Source organism: Malaya genurostris, chromosome 3 (assembly GCF_030247185.1).
Source record: "Malaya genurostris strain Urasoe2022 chromosome 3, Malgen_1.1, whole genome shotgun sequence".
NCBI classification, from domain to species: Eukaryota; Metazoa; Arthropoda; class Insecta; order Diptera; family Culicidae; genus Malaya; species Malaya genurostris.
Window position 1 is genome coordinate 285,076,296 of NC_080572.1, and position 20,462 is coordinate 285,096,757.

The 20,462-nt window shown below is 37.0% G+C and overlaps 1 protein-coding gene across 1 annotated transcript in view; it reads left to right on the top strand.

The window, feature by feature from the left end:
* Positions 1 to 20,462, top strand: part of LOC131434822 (lysosome membrane protein 2) — a 138,362-nt gene that overhangs the window by 85,738 nt on the left and 32,162 nt on the right. The window contains exons 3-4 of the mRNA XM_058601993.1: positions 14,635 to 14,726; positions 14,803 to 14,960. Coding sequence (XP_058457976.1) covers positions 14,635 to 14,726; positions 14,803 to 14,960 — 250 coding nt within the window. The remainder of the gene's footprint in view (positions 1 to 14,634; positions 14,727 to 14,802; positions 14,961 to 20,462) is intronic.

Genomic DNA, 20,462 nt, shown 5'->3' on the forward strand with positions numbered 1-20,462 from the left:
TCGCAGATATCATGGATCATAGCTGATCTGTTATCATCGTGAAGACAGCCCCATCCCGTACCGTGTGAGTTAAAGTCTCCCAAAACCAACGTCGGTGCGGGAAGGAGCTCAATGATATCACTGAGTCGCCGATGCCCAACCGAGGCTCTTGGGGGAATGTAGATGGAAGCAATACAAAGGTCCTTACCTTTGATTGTAACATGACATGCGACAACTTCAATACCTGGTATCGAGGGGAGGTTAATTCGATAAAAAGAATAGCACTTTTTGATCCCTAAAAGTACTCCTCCGTAGGGATCATCTCGATCCAGGCGAATAATGTTAAAATCGTGGGAGTTTAAGGGTATTTCAGAAGTTAACCAAGTTTCGCACAATGCAAATGCGTCACATTTCAGATTATTTACTAGAAATTTAAATGAATCTATTTTTGGGATAATACTTCTACAATTCCACTGTAAAACAGTGATTAGATCCGTGACCTCGGTGGATGATTTAGCCATCGAAAGATACAATCGCTGAAAGAAGGGGCCAATTTGCAGTCAACTGCTTCAAATATGTTTTTACTGTAGGCATGAAAGCAATTAAAATGCTTCTAAGAGGGTCTGAAATATTGAAAGTTGTAAAAATCCAGTCCACAACATCAGAAAACTTGATAAGTCCAGCACCTAGTTGGTTCTCTGGTGGATTTTTAGGGACGCTTGGGGATTTTGTAGTCCCTGGAAGTGGTGGGAATTCCATCTCGGAATTGAGTTTTCCGAGACCAGGAGCTTTTTGCTTCGGTGATTTTTCCCGATTCCCGTTAGCTGTAACTTTTCGAAGCCCTTCGGAAGACACCTTCGAACCCTTACTAGGTAGCTTATGAGAAGATTTATTCATTCTTTTCCTACAGCTATGAGGGACCGCAGAAGATGGACCTTCCAAAGGGTCGTCAGAATCGCTCTCGTCAGTCGACAAGCAGGCATATGGATTCGTTGTCTGTTTAGGAGGGGTGGCACTTTTAAGCATCTCTGCGAAGGAACGCTTGGAGTGCTCCTTTAGGGAACGCTTCATTCGATCACCTCGCAGTTTGTAAGCGGGACAATCAGAGAGGTCATGTGGACCCTCCTTACAGTAGAGACACTTTTCAGCATCCTTACCGCAAGAGCCGTCCGCATGAGCTTCCCCACAGTTAGCACAACGTGGCTTATTGCTGCAATGAGTAGCTGTATGCCCCAGTTGTTTGCAATTGGTACAATTCATTATCCGGGGTACAAATAAACGAACAGGCAAACGAACCCGGTCCAAGAGGATGTAGTTGGGCAAAGCAGTGCCGGCGAAGGTCACACGATAAGAGTCTGATTGGGGATAAGACTTTGTTCCATCCCCTGCGATCGATACTGAATGCAATCGCTTGCAATCCAGTATCTTGACATTCTTAAGTGAGGGGTCTTTAAAACAACCCGCCCCGTACTTAAGAATATCCTCGCAAGTCAAACTCGCATCGGTGACCACACCGTCGATTTCTACTTCGCGAGCGGGCACGTAGACGCGGTACTCCTGCGTAAAGGGATCCTTTTGAACAAGCTCATTAGCCTGTTTAGAGCTGGTAAACAGGACCCTGAGCTTGTCTGGCCGTATTCTATCAATACTTTTTATAGTATTATATCGCGAAAACAGGTCTCGCGATATTTTTAAAATATTTAAATTTTTTTCTCTTGATTTGGTCCGGAAATAGACCGCGTAAGGCCCGGCCGGTAGTGCGAGCCCATCAGGATAGCTCTTTATGCGGGACATTTTACAGACAAGGGAAGTCTCCATTTGAACATCGGGAGCGGGGGGGCCAGGACTTAAATTAGATATGTCGCGGAACTACTTCCGCGCAGAAACAAGTAATTCGGGGGGAAATATAATGGTCAAAAACGAATAATCGAAGTAACGGTACTTAACTTAAGATCCAACGGGGGACACCAAGCTGGTCTTCGTCGGTCGGCGTATCGCCGCTTTGATGATGTGCAAAAAACCTCCGAGAGGAAAAAGCACACTTATTTATAATCCTCACACAATGGCCGCTTGTTTATAATCCGCACACTTGGCCTTGATCGCCGAAACAATAACCGGCTAACGGTACCGTTTCGATCCACCGCTCACAATAAGGCACTGTTCTATTATATAATGCGAAAAAAACCTCTCAGAGGAAAAAGCACTATTGTCTATCACACAATATCGTTTCGATCGTCCGACCACTTTATCACACACACACAACTGGTTTTCAATGCTTTCGCAGTAAATCCAAATCACGTCCGTTCGCTCGGAAGGTTGAAACGGCAATCTGACACGTAAAACTTGTTACGAATCAAATCCCAAATAATGTAAACATTTTTTACGAACCAACTTCGTAAAAAGAGTTTTTTGCATACTACAAAAACGATTTCCGTCTCATTCATATTCTTTGGAAACTAGTACAATATGAATATTTTTGGACCGAGTTCAAAAAGTAGATTCCGGTAAATGTTGTTTTAAGTATTTTGGATAACCAAGATGGCAACTTCCAATGTATTGAAATTCCTTGAAAACACTTACAATATGAATAATTTCGGAACGGATTTGATTAGTAGGAGAAGGACAATTATGTTTGAAGTCGTTTAGTAGGATTAGTTAGTCGATTAGTAGGAACCGGGAGATTTAGAGGTTGTTTCGAAATCCAAGCTGGCGACTTCCGGTTTTTCGATATTTCTTGAAAACTCTTTCAATGTGGGTATTTTCGGAAGGGGTTTAATGAACAGATGTCAAAAAACGATGTTTGATGCCGTTTCGAGTACCAGGATAGAAACATTTAGTGTATCGATATTACTTGAAAACCCTGAAAATGAGGGTATCTTCGGAATAGACTGAATACCAAAAAACGATGTTTGATCTCGTTTTGAAAGTCAATATAGTGACTTCCGGTATATCGAAAATTCTTGAAAACCCTTACTTATATTGTAAGGGTTTCCAAACCAACTGTTACAATTTACTTTGAAGAACCGTCATGTATCAATAATATATCATAACGAGATGGAAATAATGTCTCCATGAATTCTTGAATTGAATAGTGATAGGAACCACAAGTACGTGATGTAATGCGTTTTCAGTATAGATCGGTTAGTACTGAAAATATCTTAAGAACCGCTATGCAGACGTAAAGTTTATGCTATTTTCAGAAAAATTTTTGTCGACTAACTTTACTATGGAGCGCCTTTTCAAAATGTAGCCTCTGAGAGAGTGATAAATTTTTGATCGTGAATATCTCTTGTTGTATCTAACGTTTCAACATAATTGCAGTTGTATGACATAATCACAAATAATTCAAAACTAAAGTTTTCTAAAATGTTAGCTATCAACGATTACGAAAGAGTTACACCTTTCTCGTAGGTATAAAAGGTTGACTGGTCAAATAAATTATATAAAAAAAGGTTAACACTTGATATATTTCGTTCATTCTAGCGTGCGCAGTTGACTGAAGGAAGTGCATCATTCCGGTTGGTTCAGGTCCAGAGCTCAGTTCCAGTTCTAGTATCAAGAATTCAGTTCAAATTTGAATCAATTGCGGGACGTTCGCAGAGCCAGTTTCGTTTCAAACAAGGGCGATTGCGTCATCTTGCTGCTGGTCGTTTGCATTGGAGCAAAATGGGGAACATTATAAAAAATCAACCCTTGATGATTCATTCATTCTTCCCTACGTAGTTGACTGGTTCAGTCCAGATCAGAATCCAATTCTAGGATTTAGTTCTGAAATTTCAGAAGGTTTCAGAATTCATTTCAGAACCCAGAACTTGATTCTAAGCCGAGATTTTGGAACCGAATTCTGGATCTGAGATAAGGATTGATCCGAGACGGGGACTTTGGATCTGAATTTTGAAACTGCATCCTGGAACTGAAATAATGGTTCAGATCAGAATTCAGTTCAGAGATTCCTGGTAGGATTTCTGATTTAGAATATAGTTTCAGAATTTAGGTTCAGGGTTCTGAACTAGAAATTCTGGATCTTCAGATCGAAATCCAGGAACAAAACTCAGATCCAAAATTAAGATGTAATTAATTGAGTTCTACACTGCATTCCAGAGTCCAGGTTCGGAGCTTTAGACTAGAATGCTAGTCTAGAATTTGGTCACTAATTTGTCACTTGAGCGTTTAGTAGAATAATTTCACTGGAATAATATTTTAAGACCATTCAATTCTACTATATATAGTAGAATTGAATGGTGTTAAAAAATATTCTGCTAGAATTTGGTTCCAAAGTTCAGTTCTACAATTCTAGAAATGTAACTAAACTTAGGAACTAGATTCGGAAGATCTTCGAACTAAATTCTGGATCCGAATTTGGAAACGAAATTCAGGATCAGAATTCTGTAACAAAAATTAAGCTGCGGATCAGAACCCAAGTCCAGAGTTCAGTGCTAGGATTCAGGATCAGCATTCAGAATCCTGGTCTCGAGTTCAGTTCCACAACACAGGTTCAGTGATGAATTTAACTGTTCAGAATTCAGTTACCGAATCTATCATCGATATTGAGCTTCAGAATTCAATTCTAGCATTCGGATAAAAAGATCGGTTCCTGAGTTCCAGTTAAAGAGTTCAAAATCTTTAACGTCAAAGAAACTGAACGATTCATTTTATTCTTATTCAGATCATCCAGTAATGTCCATGACATTACCCACCCACTTATTTTTCTTTGCATAGAAATTGCAATGTCCATACTGACGTACCGAACGAAAACATATTGTTGACTCTTTCTGGCCGATGCAGTTTTGGCCAGCTAGGGCACAAAATTTGACTAACCCCTGGATTTTGACATTGCATTTCTATACAAAGAAAAAAGTGTTCTGCAAATATCAGAAATTTTACGTCCGCTTAGCGGTTCGAATTGAACTACCGAGTTATGCGCATAGCAGTTAAATTTGAACTAAGGAGTGTATCGAAAATAAGCTATCCACAAAGTTCTCTTTCGAATTATGATAAAAACGATATTTTATTCAAACTAAAAATTGATTCTTTATTGTACGAGGTTAAACTTGAGCATATTGAAAACCGGATGAAATTTAAGTTAAGTTCACGAATTTTCGAACTTCTGATCGAACGCTCTTCATCAATTTCCGGACAAGTGTTGCATAGCATTTTTTGACGCTTGAGCCCAAATTTTTTTGAACTCCTGCATGTTCCCAGCTGCCTTACCAGTCTTCTTGAACGCCCTCTTCACGATTGCCCAGTAACGTTCGATGGGTCGAAGCTGAGGGCAGTTTGGTGGATTGATATTTTTCTCAACGAAATTTATACCCTTTTCCGCAAGCCAATTAAGAGTGGCTTTGGCGTAGTGAGCCGACGCTAAATCCGGTCAACACAATGGAGGTGTAATATTCTTCTTATATAAAGGCAGCAATCTCTTCTGGAGACACTCAGATCGATAGATTTCTGCGTTTATAGCTCCGGTAGTGTAAAAAATGGTTGATTTCAAACTACAGGAACATATTGCTTGCCATATAAATACCTATCGACTGAATTTTTCCACTTGAATCGACCTGTTCGCATCGCTCACATCTTCCTAAACCACGACAGTAAAGTCTTGTGGACCTGGAAAGGTTTTTGAGTCCTCCTTTACATAAGTCTCATCGTCCATCAAAACGCATGCATCCGGACACTGCAAATGACACGAATACAATTTCCAGGCCCTTGTTGCTGTTCGCTTCTTCTGTTCTACACTTTGTTTCGAGATTTTCTGCTTCTTGTAGGTCTTCAGGTGATTTCGCCTCTTGATACGCTGGATCATTCCGACACTCGTTCCTGCTTTTTTTTTGGCCAAATCAGGTATTGACATTGATTTGTTATTCATGATTAGAGATACTACTTTCTGGTTCAGTTGCGAGTTGGAAGAAACGGGGTTTTCTGCCTCTTCCTGGTAGCTCATCCAAAGAGTAGTGTTCCCCAAACTTATTATGGATGGTTTAAACACTGGCATGATGAATTCCAAACCGCTTCGCCAATTTTCGCATGGTAATACTCTTCTCACTTAGCCATGTATCCAGAACCTTAAGTTTCACTTCGTTTTCAATACGCGACATTTTGAAAACGCAGAATTTCAACCGAACAAACAAGTAAACAAACGAAAGCTGACATCCAAACGTAATCCAACGTGATCTTAGCATAGAAATCCGTCTCAAATACATGCGTACACCACAAATGTATGTGGATAGCTTATTTTCGATACTCCTTACTATGCACTGATGAGTCAAAGATGAAACGTAAACATATCAAGAGAAACATGTTCCGAATTAAATTACAGAACAAAATTTTCGATATAATAAAATGATTCTCATAAAACGTCATCAATGGAATTCATTCAAACAAATTTGGAAATTTCATAAAAAAAATTTCCGTTCCATTTCATAAGACGAAATTCTGGAACACTTATCAATGTAGCATTGATTGCACAGTGTAGTGCCAGTTTGAAAAACGAGAAAGCTATAAAATGCATAATCCATCAAACATAGTAGGCGAAAACATTCGAATGACACTGGACAAAGTGAGTCCCAATGAAGCTGAACAAATTTTCAGACGTTTCCATATATTTCGTAACATAATAATCTTGTTTCCAGAAAGTGGCACCTATGATGCAAAGCATGCTCGTTTCGTGAGAAGAGTCAAATGTGATCAAATACCTCGGTATGACATTCATACGATCGAAAGGTCTCACTGAATCGAGGAGCAGTATAGAAGAATGTGATATCTAAGCAAAAAAAATCAATCTGCGACCTGTTTCGTTCTGCCCGGTGCACAATCTGCAGCCGCAGGAAAAGAGCAACATCTATGTTCGTTCACGTAGAATGTTCACCAGACACGAAGACTTAGCAACGGCAGAGGTGATAGTGATCAAAAACCTATCCACACATGATTCAAGTTATGATTCAACCGACGTTAAAAAATCGAAACTAAACATCACATTTAGCCTAAATTTTCAACAAAACAAAACGGTCATCAAGCACTTATGGCATTTATGGCTCCCATTCATCAATATTTACTGAAATGTAACCACCGCAGCATGCAATCGTCGCGGTACCGCATTTACCGCAGAACCGATTGGCCGACTCCATGCGGCTAATTAGGTTGCCCCTTACCGGTTGGTAGAAATCTCCTTCAAAATTTATTACTTTTCGTTTGGATGAAAGCGAAACTAGGTTAGACGCCTTCTAGCGAGAAGGTGTCGCAAGATCTTGGACAAAACGCTCGTACTTCGTTGCACGTAGTGCGCATGCACTAGAAAATCTTTCACTGCCACATGGCAGTGCTACCACAAGCCACAAGAAAGCAAGTCTTGCAGCCCAAACTTGCTCAACTAGTTGCTGCTTGCGGTAGGTCAGTTGGACACCAATTAAAGCCTTCGGTGCCATGCATGCCATGTGCAATTCGCAACGCGCGCGCCCGCCTTCCCCTGCCATTATGCAATCTCTTGTCGTTGTCACACCGCCCGGTCAGGATTGTAACACCATCACACATGACAAACACCGAGATGCAGCCCGACGCCACACAGAGAGAGAGAGAGATTAATTCAAATCAATTACTGCAATGTAATGTGATAGACTTTTTCTTGTTCTTTACTGATTCGGTCGTGTCCACGAGGCACGGCCATTAGCCACTGCTGCTGGGATGCACCTCCTGTGGACAACGAAGGGTGCTTCAACTGGTGAAGAAATAGCCATATCCATTACCATGACGACAATGTGCCCCACGGCAAGAAGATAAACGAGCACAGTGCAAGAAAAAAAACTACACTTTTACTCTGTATGTGTTATAAATCTCGCCCAGAACGAGCGGCTGTCCGACGACGACGACGACGAATCGGTGCCATGGAGGGAACTGTTGCATTTTATGACAATTGTGCAACCCACTAATAGGGTATCGAGTGATTATAATTACCGTCCAAGCTATCATGTTATTCCTTGTGGATTATTTTCCCACAGGGAGAAGATCGCTCTGGAATTAGACTAAATGATTTTTTTTTAATTCAATTTTTTGTCATGAACATTTCTACATTAATTAATTTGCCAATTACCAATTACTTCCCTGGTACAATACATTCCCCTACATAAATGACCTTGTTAAAATTTCATGAATGATCGCTGCATCGCCATCAAAGCAACCTAGGAATCAATTTCCATCGTTTCATATATTAATGAAATCTCCACTCCACTTATGCCATAAAGCACGTGGTCATTTTTAAGGTCCATCAGATAGATTTGACTTAACCCTTATAATATAATACGCTGGAAATGCCTCAAACTTTTTTTTAACTAATTTTTAGGCAAAGTTAAACGATGCAAGAAATAAAAATAAAATCGGCTTTGCCCATCCAAGGATGAAGAGAAGACGGGATAGATTTCCTCCCGAAGGTCGGTATGTTTGAAATCATCCACATTAGTTATTTAGTAGCTTGCCAAAACTAGCCAGAATTTCACTTATCATTGTTTTCGTGAGCTCCAAGTAAGGATTGTATAGAAAATAAGCTATACACAAATTTTTCTTTCGAATTATGATAAAAAACCTATTTTAATCCACCTAGTGGTGTAATGATGCCTTTCTCATGTACCTTATGATCAAAAAAGAACCGGAATTTTCATTTTAAAATGCCCGCGCTTGTCCAATCGGTAAACTTTTATGGCAACACTTTTATACACATTCTGTCAAATTTTGACGCATATCGTACGATTAGTTAGTACGAATTTTCGTGTGGCGATTTTTATAATGGATGAAAATTTAGAACAACGTGCGTGCATCAAATTTTGTGTTTCAAATGGATTTAAGTGTTCCGAAACGTTGAAAATGTTAGAAAAGGCCTTTGGTGAATCGTGTCTAGGAAAAACACAGGCATACGAGTGGTATAAACGCTTCGAAGGTGGTCGTACAAGCTTGGATCATGATGAGATCCCTGGCCGTCCAACAACATTTGTTACTGAAGAAAACATTGAATCGGCGAAGCAAATCGTGTTGCAAAATCTGTACCGATTAGAGAGATTGCTGTGTTGTTGGACATCTCTTATGGATCAGCCGAACACATTTTAACTGATGTTTTGGGTTTGAAACGCGTCGCTTCTCGGCTGGTGCCAAAAAAGCTGAATTCCATTCAAAAACAGCGTCGTGTTGATGTTGGTTGTGTCGCAGTTTTTGGCCAAAAATTCAACCAATATCATCAACCAAGCACCGTACTCTCCAGATATGGCCCCGTGTGACTTTTTCCTCTTCCCCAGACTCAAATTGCCATTGCGGGGAACGCGTTATGAGACCATAGAGACTATAAAAGAGAATTCGCTGCGTGAATTAAAGGCCATACTTTCGGCGGCCTATAAAACTTGTATGGAAAATTGGATCAAGCGTTGGCATGCATGTATTGCCGCAGGAGGAGAGTACTTTGAAGGCGATAATAAAGAAATTTATTAAAAATTGAAATTTTGCGTTTTTGCCTTTCTCATATAGAAAGGTTATGCAATCACTGTGAAAACCGACTTTTGAACCGAGGCCCGGAGGGCCGAGTTTCATATACCATTCGACTCAGTTCGTCGAGTACGCAAAATGTCTGTGTGTGTATGTGCGTATGTGTGTATGTAACGTTTTTTTGCACTAACTTTTCTCAGAGATGGCTGAACCGATTTTCGCAAACTTAGATTCAAATGAAAGGTCTTGTGGTCCCATACAAAATTCCTGAATATTATTTGGATCCGGCTTCCGGTTCCGGAATTATGGGGTAAAATGTGCAAAAAATTGTAAAAATAAGTGCACTAACTTTCCCCAGAGATGGCTGAACCGATTTTCACAAACTTAGATTCAAATGATAGATCTTGAGGTCCCATAAAAAATTCCTGAATATTGTTTGGATCCGACTTCCGGTTCGGGAGTTATGGGGTAAAATGTGCAAATAAGAAAATATGTGTTCTAACTTTTCTCATAGATGGCGCGACCGATTTTCACAAACTTAGATTCAAATGAAAGGTCCTGTGGTCCCATGCGTAATCCCTGAATTTCATGCGGAACCGACTTTCGGATCCGAAAATATAGGGTAAAGTGTGTTAAAAATTGTATACCATCACTGAAAATGGGGAAAAACCTTGAAAAAATTTCTAAATCGACCTCAAATCTTTTCCAATTGATAGTTTTTATCAGTAGGCGGTCAAACAAACCGATTTCGGTTATTCTTTCAAGAATCGCAGAGAATTATTTTGAAGAATACCACAGTATTATATATGATAGTATGATTGATATGAGAAAGGCATCATTACTAGGTGGATTAAAACAGGGTTTTTATAAAATTCCGGTTCTTTTTTGATCATAAGGTATAAAATATTGTAGTATTCTATTGAAAATGTTTCTCTTCGATTTTTGAAAGAAACCAAGAGATTGTTTGTGCATAACATACAGAATAAAACAGTGCTTTGATTGCGTAAGTCATCCTTAAGAAAACGAAGTGGGTTCACTATTATATGCACTTTAAAGTTTTTTGTCTATAAAATCAATTGAAACAATTTATTACTCAAGGGAGCCCGTAGGGTCTAACATTTTCACAAAATCATATTTTTTCTTTTGTATTCTTTTATAATGAAACATTTCAAGAATGCTTTGTCAAGTTTTTAAGTCGATCAAAGCAGAAAAAGGCCCATAACTTTCCGAGTTTTTCTCCGATAGGCTTTAAAATTTCACAAAATATTCTTGAAATGTTTTACTATGAGAAAATACAAAGAAAATAAAAAAAATGATTTTTCAAAAGTGTTAGACCCTACCCGCCCCTTAAAGCACCCAAAGATCTTGTCATATTTTGGCTAGAATTGGCAAGCTGCCAATACAGTCGAGCAGACAATCCAGTCGTTCTGTGACAATAAGACAGATTTCATTGAGAATTTGAAAAGTACTGACTTTTATAAGCTCTGATTGTGTTACGTGCAGTTATATTGAACATCAGATGTGAACTTTGTTTGTTAGAAGTTTTGTTTGCTATGTTTTTGTGAACATCAAATAAATTCCAGTTTACATTACGAAATATTTTCAATGAGTTTCATAACCGTATCTTCGCTGCAGCATTTGTAATGTGATTGATTGTAACAGTTTTTGTACGAGTTGTTAAATCGTTTTACCTTTTTTTATATATATAAAAAATAGGTATAGAATTTGCTCAAACTTTCGAAAATTTTTCCGAGGCCCAGAGGGCCGAATGACATATACCAATCGATTCAGCTCGACGAACTGAGCAAATGTCTGTGTGTGTGTATGTGTGTGTGTCTGTATGTGTGTTGTCAACTAAGAGGTCGAGATCTCAGAGATGGCAGGACCGATTTTGATCAAACTAGTCGCAAATGAAAGGTCTCCTCGTCACCCCACGCTATTGAATGGTTTTGAGATCGGATGTTTACTTTTTGAGTTATTCGAAGTTTTATGTCAAAATTTTCAGTTTTTTGGCAGTATCCGTCACAATTGACCTTGAAAACAGAATATGTTTTCAGACTTAGATTCCGCACGATAATACCTATTCAACAAGCCATAGATTGTTAAAATCCGTCCATTTTTAACGGAGATATCGAAATTTTTGTGTAAACGACTTTTTCCCCTATTCCAGCAGTAGGAGTTTTGAGCGCTGTATGACAAAGCAATGCTTGGGAGCAACGGAAAACACGATTTTTTATTCTGTTACATTCAATTGTTTCTAAGTACCAAAAAGACTGTGTACAGCATCCTTTTTCATGACAATTTGCCTCGGACCGAATTTAGCACGGCTCGTTTTTGGCAACATAATCGTTCGAATATGACATATATAAACCAGATGATGGCAGATTATTTTTAATTATATTGTTTTAAACTACTTACAGCAATAAATGCTGGAAGAACATAACATCCATATACCATTCGAATCAGTTCGTCGAGATCAGCAAATGCGTGTGTGGCAAATAATTTCACTCAATTTTCTCTGAAAATTTCTTTTCTACAAATTCAGATTCATACGAAAAGTCGTATGCTCCCAAACAAAGCTCCTGAATTATGTTTGGTTCCGACCTCTGGTTCCGGAACTACAGGATGATATATGAAACGAAATCAAAATTGTGTAACTCATTCTTCTCGTAGATGGCTGAACCGATCTAAGATTCAAATGAAATCTAAGAATCATCTAAGATGCAAATGAAAAGTTTCAAGACTCTTTAAAACATGTTGCTCTTTAGTCAGATCCAACTTCCGGTTTCGGGGATACAGGTTGATTAGTATAAAAATGTCTATTCCACATAAATTAATCTGGTTTATCGGGTTAGCAGATTTGGATAGTCGATAAAAAAATTAACTTCTTTCAGTTTTAGTGGTATTCAGTTGTCGATTCAGAAGGCACCTAAAAATTTAATTCATGCTATGATTTCTCAAAGATGTCTTCACTGATTTTCAAATATTTTGAAACAAATGTAAACTATACAGCTATTCAGATGAATTTATCTGACTTCGGCCATACCGATTTTAGAATTCCGGTTCCAGTATAAAATCGTTTCTCAAAGCTCAATCGTTTTCTCAAAAAAGCCTAATCAAATTTCAGAAACAAAAATTCAAATTGAATTAAACTTATATACAAAATTAATTAGTTTTATACATACATACAAAAATTAATGAATTTTATCCAATTAAGCTTCAAAGTTGTACTCAAAACTGTAATTTATTCGTCATATGGCCATACGAATCGGTTTGGGTTATGCTGGTTCCTGAATACCGGCTCTGGAAGTACCTTAAATTACCGTAAACTCTAAAGTGGAACTTACATATCATGGCATGTTTAATCGATTATCACACTTCTAGATTTAAATTCGATTGTATTTGCAGTTTCGACATTACAGAGTAATGAGTGATTACAATCTCAAATTGTCGCTTAAAACGACGGTCATTAAAATAATGTAATGAAAACTTAAACACCGAAGAATATTCATGCAAAAAACACATGCGGATTGATAAAAAAAAGGTATCATCTCACTGCTAGGTGGATTAATCACGTTTTTTTTAAGCAAATGTAATTGTTTCAGAAATTAGTTCTTATCAAAACGAAGTCGAGATGTTGACTAGTGTACAAACTTTGAGAAAGATGTATTATTATTGGCTAAGATGACATTTCACCCAAAATGTCACCTATTTTATTCGGCATCATCTTTTGGCAATTTTATCACTTTTTAAGTACTTTATAACTTCTGCTCAATAATTGTGCAAAGGATCGCGATCTGGTAAAATTGAGAGCAGTTAGGAGGAATGGAAATCTCCTGAATGAAATTTGCCTTGTTGTCACGGAACGATTAAATTGTCTGCTCGACTCTAGTGGCAGCTTACCAATTCCGCCTAAAATATTACAAGATCTTTGGGTGCTTCCAAGGATGAAAATAGGTTTCCAAATCAAATGTTTTTTTAATTTACTTACTTTACATGTAATACAATGTCTCATAAAACTTGTGTGTGTGTTTCAACACTTCTTGCATCAGCTTGCGTTCATGTCGATGCAGAACTAATTTCAACCCCATGCGGTCGATATCGACTATTTCGGGAATCCCTGGTTCGGACAGACTCGAAATCCACTGTTGTCTGATACCGGTATTAATAAAATATAGCAAAAAACGAAGAATATACGTTGCGATTGCAAAAATACAACCCACAAACCAATTCAGGGGCTAATTATCCGGCATGATGCCGTAGAACTTAATTAAATCAGGTTTTTTATTTACACAAATATTAAATAATTGCAATTATATCATCCATACACTGTTTTTGAGTATGATCCCAACCCACCGATCAAATGAACAGCCCGGTCTAGCTGAATGAGCACCAGTCGGGTCGCGTCATTGATGATGAAGCGGAATAGATCGTGACGCTTCGTTGAAAAAATGAACGATTGATATCAATGAAAAATGCGCTATATTTATATTTTAAGTCTACATTTGAACTATACTTACAAAATACGCAGCTGGTGACTTATGTTGTATGCAAGAAAGGCTACCGGAGAATGATTGATTAAAATATCAAGATGAAGTCCGTATCCATAATTTTAGTGAAACAATCGCAGTAGGCGTGCTTGTCAGACGCAACAAAAATTAACCTCCGTCAAAATTTTTCGAAAATTAACTTTTGCTTGTTTGAAAAGAAAATGAAATACTGAACTCTGTTTGATTGTAATTACGTGGTAATTCTATGCTAAGTAGAAGTGAATGTTTATTTTTTTTCGTGTGAAGGTGAGTGATTCGAAGGAAACAATGACGAAACTAATGTTGTATTCAATTGGACTGGCTCATGAAGTCTCTTTATCATATCCAATCTTCTGAGTGTCAAATTGGTTTTTGGTTCGCAACGACGAACTTCTTCGAAAAAAAATCAGCAAACTTTGCATCACCGCCAACCGTCTAGTGACGCCAGAGCCGAATGAATACAACGATTCGATAAACCAGTTCCCTACAGCAGCCAAATAATTCGATTAAACATTGTTTGTTTACCAATAAACCTAGCCTCCGCTCATGATTTCTGACTTGCCAAATTAATGTAATCGATACCGGCTGATCAGGGTTTTTTTACGTAGCCTACGACTATTAAATGATCATTTTTTCTAACATCTATCTTTATTTGCTTTCGTTGCAGATCGTGTAGCAGTAATTATTTTCGGGATAGTAACCCTCATTGCCGGTGTGATATTATCTTCGGTTCCTTGGCTGAATATTTTTATTATGAGGGTGAGTTGGCGGTTCCTTGGATTGGATTTAATGGATTCATCTAACAAAATACGCCTCCGAAATGTTCTCGTTACAGAATTTAAGACTATGGAACGGCACGCTAAGCTTCCACTACTGGCAGCGACCGGGCGTCACTAGGTTAACTAAGGTGTACATATTTAACGTAACCAATCCGGAGGGTTTTCTCGCCGGTGAAAAGCCAAAACTAGTTGAAGTAGGACCTTTCGTTTATAGGTAAGCAAACCCGACCCATTCATCAATCATCAGCAATTCGCACTGAGCTCGTCGTTGCGCTCATCCTGATGCTAGTGTTAATCATTCAAAATCAAGCTAGATAGTCTTTTTGCAGAATGAAGCCGGAAATACCATGTTTGCGTATGACGGCGTTACAAGAGCTTCCGCAAAACAACGAAAATACTTCAGTTCCAATTTAGCTTGCACATACGATGATCGTTGTTTGTTTTGTCGCTCGGTGCAAACCTGCTCCGGAAGCTTGAGCTAGTTCATTCGATTCTCCCATCACCCACTTGGTACGCAGTTAGCTAAGTTGCGACATTCCGATTCTACGTCTACGGTCAAAGTTTATCCAGTCACCGAACGACAGTAAAAGCCGTTCCAATAGCAACAGTTACTTCTTAACGAACCACCTCTCCAGCAGCCTTAATACGGGTCAGGGTATTTAGGTCGTTTCACCGAGAGTACTTTCGCCGAATGAATCATCTTTATAAATGTTTCTGGGTAGTGCACAGTAAACCAAATGTTTTAATTAAAATAATAGTACCAGTTGGAATTTTTTTTATGAAATTTTCTGACGAGAATCGCGAATATTTTTTTTAAAGACTGACTCGTCCAGCAAAATCACCTGTTCTTATTTAACACTCCAAATACCAAGCCTGGAAAAAAAATTCGAACGGTTACTTCGAGCTGTCATAGCTCAGCTGTTTTTCAACGAATCTCAAATCTTACATCCTTGAATTTTGTGAAGTTCGAAGATTGATTCAAAAATTTTGTAGGATACGATTGGTAAAGGAAAACCAATGAAAATTTAATTTTTCCCGTTCCAGGTTTTTTTCACGCGCCCAAAATGCCCTATCTGCTTTTCAATTTTCTTTCCTTTGGCATAAACGTTGCATAGAAAATATTGAACACTTCAATTTCACCGAGTCATAACTTTGTTGTTAGTAAACCGATTTTCGAAATTTGTTCACCATTGGAAAGGTACTACTTCCAGAAATAAAATGCACTGAAAATAAAGCGAAAAATAGGGTTGTCTACCCAAAGTTATAATGAAAACTGTAGATAGATGACCTCTGAAACGGTGAGACTTTTTACAATGTTCGTAAATATCTCGAAATTCAAAGCAATTACCTATATATTTTTACACATCATTCGATTGCTAGTGATACCAGCTACAATTTTCGTCCAACTACCATTCTTGCACTATCAAACGAAAACCTTAGAAAATCGATGAATTTACAAGTATATATGAAATTATCATTTTTTTCACATGTTCGTATATAACTCAAAAATTAAAGCGATGACATGTACATTTCTCTGCTCCAAAATATTGGAATCATTACCAGAAACAATGCGTTGATGAACAAAATTATATATCCGTTCAAAGAATCTCAAGAAATTTGACACAAATAAAGAGAATTTCTATTATTGGGAAAATTTTTCCAAACAAAATCAAAACAAAACTTTTAAATTATATGAGATATAATTTTTTATTATTTTAGTTGGAAAGTTATTATGAACAAAATTCACGAAAAAACTGAAACTTGGATTTCACTGACAATCTTAAACTCTAAAACTAATTATATTTTTGTATTGGACAAAAGATCTGAACAATTTTTATGCACAACCCAAACTCAATTGATAACTACTAAAATTCTGATTTTGTTAAAGGTTTTCCGTAAATTATCAAAAAAATCGGTAGAAGAACGGAAATTTCAAAATTTTCTTTTATATATTACGTTCCAACGTTTCTGCAAATCAAAGTAAATATATTGCAATCCGTGTTTATTTCATCTGTTTCAAAGAGACGTAGAATTTGTTTTTTATTATTAAAATAAATTTTGTGAAAACACAAAAATTTGAAATTATTTCAATGGCTTTGTACAATATGAAATAGAACGTAAAATTATATTAATTTCATGGCAAAAGAAACCAACTACAATTTAAACACAATTTATTGTTTGATTTTTATTTCACAAGAAATTAAGAACAAAAACATATATCTTAAATTTTCCGCTATCCTAAACGAAGTCAATTATAATCAATAGAATATTCAAATTTAAATTTCAAAAACTTAGAATTATTTCGGAATGTATAAAATTCGAAAATTATTTTAATTTTATATTAGTAAATTCCACTCGAAAATCTACCATATACTTGTTTATCAATTCAGGAAAAGTAGAGTTACAAATTTAGCACAAAAAATCTCACGAAATTAAGTAAAACCTGTTTTTATCCACCTAATAGTGTAATGATGCCTTATTCTCATATGAAAAAGGTATTCTTCAAAGAATTTTGTTTGATTTTTGAAAACATTTTTTTATTTTTGAAAAAAATTCACTGAAATCGGAAATTTTTTTTATGACATATATTTTAGAATTGAATGAAACGTCGAGATAACACCAGATCTCGACGTTCGATATCGGAAATCTTAAAATTCAAAGTCCCAGAGAGTCGATTTTTTTCAAAAAAAAAATTCGAGTTGACTCATGATCTGGACGTTCAGTGAGGAAGTGCAAGAAAGTCGAAATTAATCAATACACAAGTATAGGAAAATCCGATCGTTTAGTGAATCTGGAAGAGGTATTCAAACGATTGCTTTTAAAGTCAGATTATCTCTGTAATAGCATTATCAAATAGAGCAACGAACACGTGAGTGAACTTCATCTTCCCGAATATGCACCTGAGTTAGTTTTAAAACTCTAGATGATAAAAATACCTTATTTTATTATGTAGCTAATAAATACCTTACATGATCAATGAAAAAACCCAATGTTTGAGCGCAATAAAAAAAATATCCCCTCCGCCTTTTTTTTCAATGAAAAAACCCAATGTTTGAGCACAATTAAAAAAAAATTAAAAAAATATCTTCTGTCAAATGCAAGAAACGGATTTTTTTCATTTGCCTCAATGTTAGATGTAGCAGTTTAAAAATAACCTGTTTCTGAACTAGTTTTGCTCATAACTTCGGTTCAGAAAACGCTACCTGAATGCGCCAGTCATTAAAAAATTGTTTTTAACAAACTCTAAAAGATGTTCAAAGATATCTAATACGAAAAGTGAAAAATAAAAATGCTAGAGCAAAAAATCTGATTTTTTGAGAAACACCCTAAGTTGCTCTTTAAAAATAGCTGTAACACTAAAACCGTTGCAAATACCACAATGGTGTCTTCAGCAAAGCTGCTCGATATAAGTTTATCTACAATTTTGCCGTCCTCTCTCTCTCTCAACACATCCGTAACATAAGTTTTGGATCGTCTTAATAATAAGAGCCACCCTAATACCATGTACATCGAAATATGGTTTATCTTTCACTGATCATTTGTTTTGAAGACATCATAGCTCTAAAGTATAAGGTTAAGGTCGGACCCGGTGAACGACCGTAACTAGGTTAAAACCGGGTATAAATAAACGATATAATAATAATAATATAAGGTTAGGCCACAAATGTTTTTGTCCCCCTAATTGCAATGTAATGTAACTCGGAAATTTTGAAATTTCCTATCTTCTACCGATTTTTTGAGATTTTACGGAAAACCTTAAACAAAATCAGAATTTTAGTAGTTATCAATTGCGTTTGGGTTGTGCATAAAAATTGTTTAGATCTTTTGTCAAATACAAAAATATAATTATTTTTAGAGTTTAGGTGTATTTGGCAGAATTTTTAAGATTGTCAGTGAAATCCAAGTTTCAGTTTTTTCGTGAATTTTGTTCATAATAACTTTCCAACTAAAATAATAAAAAAATATATGTCATATAATTTCAAAGTTTTGTTTTGATTTGGTTTGGAAAAATTTTCCCAATAATAGAAATTCTCTGTATTTGTGTCAAATTTCTTGAGATTCTTTGAACGGATATATAATTTTGTTCATCAACACATTGTTTCTGGTAATGATTCCAATATTTTGGAGCAGAAAAATCTACATGTCATCGCTTTAATTTTTGAAATATATACGAACATGTGAAAAAAAAATGATAAATTCATATATACTTGTAAATTCATCGATTTTTTTAAGGTTTTCTTTTGATAGTGCAAGAATGGTAGTTGGACGAAAATTGTAGCTGGTATCACTAGCAATCGTATGATGTGTAAAAATATACAGGTCGTCGCATTGAATTTCGAGATATTTACGAGCATTGTAAAAAGTCTCACTTTTTCAGAAGTCATCTATCTACAGTTTTCATGATAACTTTGGGTAGACAACCCTATTTTTCGTTTTATTTTCAGTGCATTTTATTTCTGGAAGTAGTACCTTTCCAATGGTGAACAAATTTCGAAAATCGGTTGACTCTAAGACAAGACCTGACAACTGGGGGGCTGCTTTTGTTCCAAAATGGATCAGTTTCTGATTGGCTGATGTTGATGTTGCTAAGGAGTGTATCGAAAATAAGCTATCCACATACATTTGTGTTGTACGCATGTATCTGTGATGGTTTTTTATGCTCAGATCACAGCATGCTATGCGTTTGGCTGTCAGGTTTCGTTTGTTTACTTGTTTGTGCGGTTGAAATTCTGCGTTTTCAAAATATCATGTATTGTAAAGCAAGTGAAAATTAAGGTTCTGGACACAGGGCTAAGTGAGAAAGGTATTACTATGCGAAAATTGACGAGGCGGTTTGGAATTCATCATGCCAGTGTTAAAACCATCATAAATAAGTTTGGGGAACACTATTCTTTAGATGAGCTACCAGAAATAAGCAGAAAACCCGGTTCTTCCAGCCCGAAACTGGACAAGAAAGTGGTATCTCTAATCACGAAGAACAAGTTAATGTCAATACGTGATTTGGCCAAAAAAGCAGGAACGAGTATCGAAATGATCCAGCGTATCAAGAGGCGAAATCACCTGAAGACCTACAAGAATCAGAAAATCTCGAAACAAAGTGTAGAACAGAAGAAGCGAGTAGCAACAAGGGCCCGGAAATTGTATTCCCGTCTTTTGCAGTGTCCTGATGCATGCATTTTGATGGACAATGAAACTTATGTAAAGAAGGACTCAAAACCCTTCCAGATCCACAATACTTTACTGTCGTCTGGTATGGCAAGCAATATGTTCCTGTGGTTTGATGTCAACCATTTTTTACACTACCGGAACTATAAATGCAGGAATCTATTGATCTGAGTGTCTCCAGAAGAGATTGCTGCCTTTATTTAAGAAGCACTGTTTTGGCCGGATTTAGCGTCGGCTCACTGTGCCAAAGCCACTCTCAATTGGCTTGCGGAAAAGGGTATAAATTTCGTCGAGAAAAATATCAATCCACCAAATTGCCCTCAGCTTCGACCCATCGAACGTTACTGGGCAATCGCGAAGAGGGTCTTCAAGAGGACTGGTAAGGCAGCTGGGAACATGCAGGAGTGCAAAAAAATTTGGGCTCAAGCGTCCACAAAATGCGATGCAACGCTTGTCCGGAACTTGATGAAGAATGTTCGATCAAAAGTTCGAAAATTCGTGAAAGAATAACTTAAATTTCAGCCGGTTTTCATTATGCTCAAGTTTAACC